Raw genomic sequence first — 7,197 nt, 5'->3', positions numbered from 1 at the left:
TATAGTTAATTTAGGTAATGTTTGTAACACAGTCTTTAAGTAATTAAAGTGACTTTAAGTAATATATTTCATATGGATATCAAGTAATTTATTCTACACATTAAAAGTTCAATGTTAGAAAAGTTCACTCCTATTGTTCATTATAAAAACAATGATTTAGTGGTTCTCATTATATAATCTTCCCCCCCCCCCACACACACACTGCCTCGGGGGGTGTGACCAGTGATGTATATTTGGAATAATTTCTTAGTTCGAACATGAAGACTGTAGAAAAATATGTGACACAGTCACATATTCATAGGCACGTGTATGTGTGCGTTACTTGTCACATGTGTGCATGTCAAACATGTGTTTAATTACACATGCAACCGTTTCAGAACATGCAGGCTGTTGGATCTGGGTAGGCAGCCATTTTGTCTGTATTCACGTAGTCTCTCTCTCTGTCTCTCTCTCTCTCCCTCTCTCCCTCTCTCCCCCTCTCTCTCTCTCTCTCTCTCTCTCTCTCTCTCTCTCTCTCTCTCTCTCTCTCTCTCTCTCTCTCTCTCTCTCTCTCTCTCCTCTCTCTCTCTCTCTCTCTCTCTCTCTCTCTTCTCCTAGTAGTAGTTATTTACAGGTGAGGACCTCTATAGTGCGAGAGCAGCTGTGGCACTGGACTTCGCAACACCAGACGACCTGGCACTGGCACGACTCCTTCAGGAGGGCCAGGGCGGTGTCGTAACCCCGCCCACAGCACAATACATCGCAGTTCCTCCTGCTGTGGCACGACCGACCTCTAGTTCCGGCTCCATACTTGGTTCTACGACAGAAGTTGGGCGATTTGTCTAGATAGACTAGCTTGGTGAGGTCGCCAAGGGGTGTTTTCATGAGTCTCTGGTCAAATCCATTCTCTAAAGGGCTTTGCTCCGTTCTCTGTCGACCTCGGGAGGGCTGACTAAATAATAATGTGTTGGTGTGTCTCGTCTGGCGTTTTCTGGACCTTGTGTGTGCCTGTTTGACAAGTTGACGATCTTGGTTTTCCATTTTAAACGACTTGGTAAGAAAGTTGTTGCAGTCTTGAGAGGACTTGGTGCAGTTCTTGTGTGTTGCTGAAGAGTTGAGAGCAGCTCGAGGTGGTCTAAGCTTCCTCTTACCGGATCTCTTGGTCATCTGGAAGAAAAACATCACATTTCTCATTCTGATATTATCACATTAACCGATATTATCTCAGACCGTCACAATCTCGTGGCTGAAGTATGTTGACCAAACCACACATCAGAAGATGAAGAGACGGCGACGTTTCGGTCCGTCCAGACCATTATCAAGTCGATTGTGATACTCGCTTTCGACTTGATAGTGGTCCAAGACGGACCGAAACGTCGTCGTCTCTCCATCTTCTGCATCAACAGCTTTTTATGCATCAGTAGCTCTATAACATGTTCTAAATCATCACATTGCAAACTAAGTAATAATCAGAAGAAAGTACTACACCATATTACTTTTTTTAAAATCAAATCAAATCAAATATTTATTTAGGTAAAGTACATACAAAGGGTGATACATTGATGGATTTATAGATAGAGCTAGTACATACAATGCCTATCTTGAGGGTTATCTTGAGATGATTTCGGGGCTTTAGTGTCCCCGCGGCCTGGTCCTCGACCAGGCCTCCACCCCCAGGAAGCAGCCCGTGACAGCTGACTAACACCCAGGTACCTATTTTACTACTAGGTAACAGGGGCATAGGGTGAAAGAAACTCTGCCCATTGTTTCTCGCCGGCGCCCGGGATCGACCCCGGGACCACAGGATCACAAGTCCAGCGTGCTGTCCGCTCGGCCGACCGGCTCCCAAAGCCTAAAGCCACTATTACGCAAAGCGTTTCGGGCAGATAACTTATTATAATGTTTAATAACTTATCACAAAGAATGTCAGCTTTGATACGTTTGTGATGTTATTAAAATATGAACTATGAATGTGATTTTCTCTAGGTATCTCAGTGACCCATCTAGTTCAGTTGATAGTTTGTATGTGGTTTATCACTAACAGTTTCGTTGAACATGTGAACATTCTCAAAGGCAATGGTGAAAAGTATACATTTGTATCCAAAATAACCAATGAGGATGAGGTGAAGTTAATTGGTCGCTTGATCCTATTGGTCTTCTGTTGCTTGTGTATTTTCTATGCCCTAAATATGGCTAGGACACAGTGTTCAAGAGAGAACTGGATAAGCACCTCCAAAGGATACCTGATCAACCAGGCTGTGACTCATACGTCAGGCTGCGAGCAGCCGCGTCTAACAGCCTGGTTGATCAGTCCAGCAACCAGGAGGCCTGGTCGACGACCGGGCCGCGGGGACACTAAGCCCCGGAAGCACCTCAAGGTAGCCTCAAGGTAGGGCTGTGAACTAGATGGTCTAACTTGAACTTGAAGATGATAGAGTTTTTTAGTTTAGTTTAGTTCATTTATTATGCACCCCATACCCATCTTGTGGGCGGTAGGGGAAAGGGTTACAGAGGCACATAATGGGCTCAGGGACTGAACCCCACAATTCATTTAGCTAAGTAAGTTACAATCTTGATGAGCTAGTTACAAAATTCAATATAAGTCGTCACATCAACAATGGGTTCTTGAAGATGATAGAATGTACCTGAATGTGAATTGGCTGTGATGGCAGTTAGTTGGGATTGCTTGATATATAGTGCTTCGCTGATGTCTAGTCTATTGTCATAGTATCTATTGTTTCTAGTGTTGTTGGTCATGATATCGCTGTTGATGATACGGTTGTGTGTGTAGAAATTATATGCTTCTTAACGGAGCCATGATGTTTGTGGATTGTCAGGTGCCTTTAAATACATGTTGTTGTCTTGCCTATATATTGAGATCGTTGGCGCTAACATTAATGAGTTGTAAGGTGGTTTTTCTCATTTCTCCTTATCCTCTTTGGTTATATAATAAACTACTCAATCGCAGGTCTTCACAACAAGTGTTCAATCGACTTGAGAATGGTCCAGGACGGACCGAAACGTCGTCGTCCCTTCACCTTCTAGTGTGTGGTCTGGTCAACATACTTCAGCCACGTTATTGTGACTCATTGCCTGCACAAGTGTTCAATCTTACCTGGACGTGGTTATTACTTCTGGCGAGGACTGCGGCCTTGTAGAGCCGCTTGAGCACTCTGGCGGCCTCCACGATAGGCCGCAGCTGTATCCAGCAGGTCTTCATGCTGCAGGAGCCTGACGCCCCGTGGCATTTGCACATCTGCTGCCCTGACCTCACCATCGTCTGTAACATAAGCAATATTGAGCTTTTCATTCTGTGGACAGGGTTCGTATCCCCAGCTGTACACAGCTTCTCACTCTGAGGACAGGGTTCGTATCCCAGCAGTAGAGAGCAGCTCACTCTGAGGACAGGGTTCGTATCCCAGCAGTAGAGAGCAGCTCACTCTGAGGACAGGGTTCGTATCCCAGCAGTAGAGAGCAGCTCACTCTGTGGACAGGGTTCGTACCCCAGCAGTACACAGCTGTTCACTCTGAGGACAGGGTTCGTATCCCAGCAGTACACAGCTGCTCAATATGAGGACACGGTTCATACCCCAGCAGTACACAGCTGCACACTCTGAGGACAGGGTTCGTACCCCAGCAGTACACAGCTGCACACTCTGAGGACAGGGTTCGTATCCCAGCAGTACACAGCTGCACACTCTGAGGACAGGGTTCGTATCCCAGCAGTACACAGCTGCACACTCTGAGGACACGGTTCGTACCCCAGCAGTACACAGCTGCACACTCTGAGGACAGGGTTCGTATCCCAGCAGTACACAGCTGCACACTCTGAGGACAGGGTTCGTATCCCAGCAGTACACAGCTGCACACTCTGAGGACACGGTTCGTACCCCAGCAGTACACAGCTGCACACTCTGAGGACAGGGTTCGTATCCCAGCAGTACACAGCTGCACACTCTGAGGACAGGGTTCGTACCCCAGCTGTACACAGCTGCACACTCTGAGGACAGGGTTCGTACCCCAGCTGTACACAGCTGCACACTCTGAGGACAGGGTTCGTACCTAAGCAGTTTATTCCGAAGACTGGGAAGGGAAAATGGTCCTTACGAACCAAACCAATTCTTTTATCTGTAATCGAATTCTACAGATTGAGTTAGATATTAAGGTTTAACTCTCTCATTCACCGGGATATATGTGAACCAGTTTGATTAGCACGCTCCAGTGGGGGGATTCAGCTAATCTAAGCAAACTAGTTTAAACGAAAATAAACAAATTCAGTGCAAGAGATGAGATTACATGTCTTGAACATGTACCAACCATAAATTGGTAGTTTGCTTTCACGTGTGGTTGTGGTTCAGAGACAAATATATATAAAACTCTGCCATTATTTTGTCTGGGATAAGATGTACTCATGAATTAATATTAAGCAATAAAACTGTACTTTCGTAAACTTAAATTTATGCAACATAGTTTTGTACATCAGATACGGCTGAACAAACAGTTTTGTAGATCAGGAAACGTTGAATAAACAGTTTGACATATGAGAGATATTTGAGTTTATCGTCAAGCCTGCCCAGTAATTGTGAGGTTAAGGGGTGGTGAAGGTAAGCTTTGATTGGTATGGTAAAAAAATGGTAAAGAATGGTAAAAAAATCATAGACTTTTTCAAACAATGGAGTGCAGGTCTATGGAACAATTTACTAAGTAACAATACGAAGGCAAATTACCTAAAGAATTTCAAATATAAGTTGGACAACACAAAGAAATGACTGTATATACATACATACATACATACATACATACATACATACATACATACATACATACATACATACATACATACATACATACATACATACATACATACATACACACATACATACATACATACATACATACACACATACATACATACATACATACATACATACACACATACATACATACATACATACATACATACATACATACATACATACATACATACATACACACACACATACATACATACATACATACATACATACATACATACATACATACATACATACATACATACATACATACACACATACAGCATTAACTACTTTTCAGATATATTGATTTAAACGTTCTCAAGACTAATCAGAAGATCAATTATATATACTCCCAAGATTCCTTTCTTACCTTTATCCCGACTCGGGCATTGTGGGAGTCGATTTGGGACTTAATGTCTCTAGTGAGTTGAGGAAACTTGACTGGTGGTGACCTAAGACCTATACCAGCAACCATCAACCCAAAAGGTCTAAGCTTCCTTCGTCTTGAGCCAAAGAAGACTTTTTCTGTGAATCTTAAAAGAATACAGTAATGAATATCAGTTATATGGTTGAGTAATTTATCTAAGACTTAAAAATAAGTTTTTAGGCATAGTGGGTGAACCAGTGGAAACTTTAGGTAAGTCAATATATATATATATATATATATATATATATATATATATATATATATATATATATATATATACATATATATATATATATATATATATATATATATATATATATATATATATATATATATATATATATATATAATATGCAAACAAGCCTGAATGGTCCCCAGGCATATATTCAACTGAATTAGTTATATATATGAATCAGTTATATACAATGATTTCCAATTAGTCCATTGTAATGTATATTTTATAGGTATGTTTAATGTGTATATTATAGGGAAGTGTTGCGATGTATACTTCTTAGAAGTATTCGGTGTTGTTGCGTGTATATCAGAGGGATGTGTTGTGATGTGTATATCACAGGGATGTGTTGTGATGTGTATATCAGAGGGATGTGTTGTGATGTGTATATCACAGGGATGTGTTGTGATGTGTATATCACAGGGATGTGTTGTGATGTGTATATCACAGGGATGTGTTGTGATGTGTATATCAGAGGGATGTGTTGTGATGTGTATATCACAGGGATGTGTTGTGATGTGTATATCAGAGGGATGTGTTGTGATGTGTATATCAGAGAAGTGTGATGAAGTGTATTTTTGAGATGTGTTTCGGTGAGTATATCGAAGTGATGTATGATGGGGTGAGTATCATAGGAGTGTATTGTGGGTATATTTCATACTTGTATTATAGTATATCTTATAAATCTTTAGTGATGTGTATATTACTGAGAAGACATATTGTATGATTAATGTTGTGAATATTGTGGAGAGTGTGTGTGTATTACGTATGTTGTGAACATGTCTGTGAAGAACAGAAAATCACTAAATTATGAGAGCTCTTCATACTAGGGATTTTCAATTGGTCAAATAAATTGTTCCTATGGCAGTCACCTCGACTTTCTGACCTCGTATATTGGTGCTTACGATAAGGTGAGAGGGGGAGATACGACCCATGAGCCTCGTACCTTTCACCGTAGCTGATGTTGTCACTACAGCCCCCGTAGCTCCATGCCCGCAGGGTATCGACTTCATTCTGGTGGGAAGCGCCACAGGGGCAGTGGGTAAGATGCCCCAGGGCACAGGAGCGGGCCACGGCGAAGGTCATCGATGCCGCGGAAAGTGCTTGCAGAAAAGCTGTTTCCGGAAACACTTGAGGGAGAAGAATGAACATTAAATCTGATAAGAAGCTATCTTACATCAATGCAATTATGAAATACTTCAAGAGGAAACACTTGAAGGAGAAGAATGAACATTAAAACTGATAAGAAGCCTTCTTACATCAATGCAATTATGAAATACTTCAAGAGGAACAACAAATGAGGTCATTTGCTCACTCACACACTCACCTCTTCTCATTATCATGAGTCTGGTGCCATCAAGGGAGCAGTTCCATCTATGGTGCTGCAGGAGTGCCTGGCACTGTGTTACGCCCACCCTCGCAGCCTCCACCAGCACCTGTGCCACGCCCTCAGACCGCCCACACTGGCGTCGACCCCACCCACGCACGCCCACGCCCTCACACATCTGACCAGAGGGGACGTGGGGGGTGAGGGAGGATATTGAAGGTTAATAAAAATAATCCTATTATTAATTATGGATAATATAATTAAAAATAATGCTTTGTTTACAATAATAATTTATTGTATTCAATTATGGTTACTGTATTAATTGTAAAATACATATATACAATGCAGCAATATGTCAGACCATCCTCCAATAATAATAGCATTATATCAACTATTTGGTCAAACGTAAAAAAGGTGGACTGTTGGACCTAAACAA

At 41.8% G+C, this 7,197-nt stretch overlaps 1 protein-coding gene across 1 annotated transcript; it reads right to left on the bottom strand.

Moving 5' to 3' along the window:
• Window positions 1-599: 599 nt before the first annotated feature.
• On the bottom strand, window positions 600-6,939 carry LOC123771560 (protein Wnt-9a-like). Its single transcript, XM_045764154.2, has 5 exons — window positions 6,762-6,939; window positions 6,381-6,591; window positions 5,146-5,308; window positions 3,095-3,259; window positions 600-1,146 (listed from the first exon to the last, which is right to left on the bottom strand). Exons 1-5 carry the CDS (start codon window positions 6,937-6,939, stop codon window positions 604-606), a joined length of 1,260 nt encoding a protein of 419 aa, XP_045620110.1. The 3' UTR covers window positions 600-603.
• Window positions 6,940-7,197: the final 258 nt, after the last annotated feature.

Source organism: Procambarus clarkii, chromosome 76, assembly GCF_040958095.1.
Source record: "Procambarus clarkii isolate CNS0578487 chromosome 76, FALCON_Pclarkii_2.0, whole genome shotgun sequence".
NCBI classification, from domain to species: Eukaryota; Metazoa; Arthropoda; class Malacostraca; order Decapoda; family Cambaridae; genus Procambarus; species Procambarus clarkii.
Note: the sequence above shows the minus strand (reverse complement) of the source record. Positions and strands in the feature narration are given on the sequence as shown.

What these genes read in the sequence shown, in the direction of transcription:
- LOC123771560 (XM_045764154.2), bottom strand. Translation starts at nt 6,939, where the DNA reads ATGTGTGAGGGCGTGGGCGTGCGTGGGTGGGGTCGACGCCAGTGTGGG. An exon ending in AACATCAGCTACGGTGAAAG is followed by an intron (nt 5,309 to 6,380) that starts GTACGAGGCTCA and finishes TATTCTTTTAAG; the next exon opens with ATTCACAGAAAAAGTCTTCT. An exon ending in GAAGTAATAACCACGTCCAG is followed by an intron (nt 1,147 to 3,094) that starts GTAAGATTGAAC and finishes TTTTTCTTCCAG; the next exon opens with ATGACCAAGAGATCCGGTAA.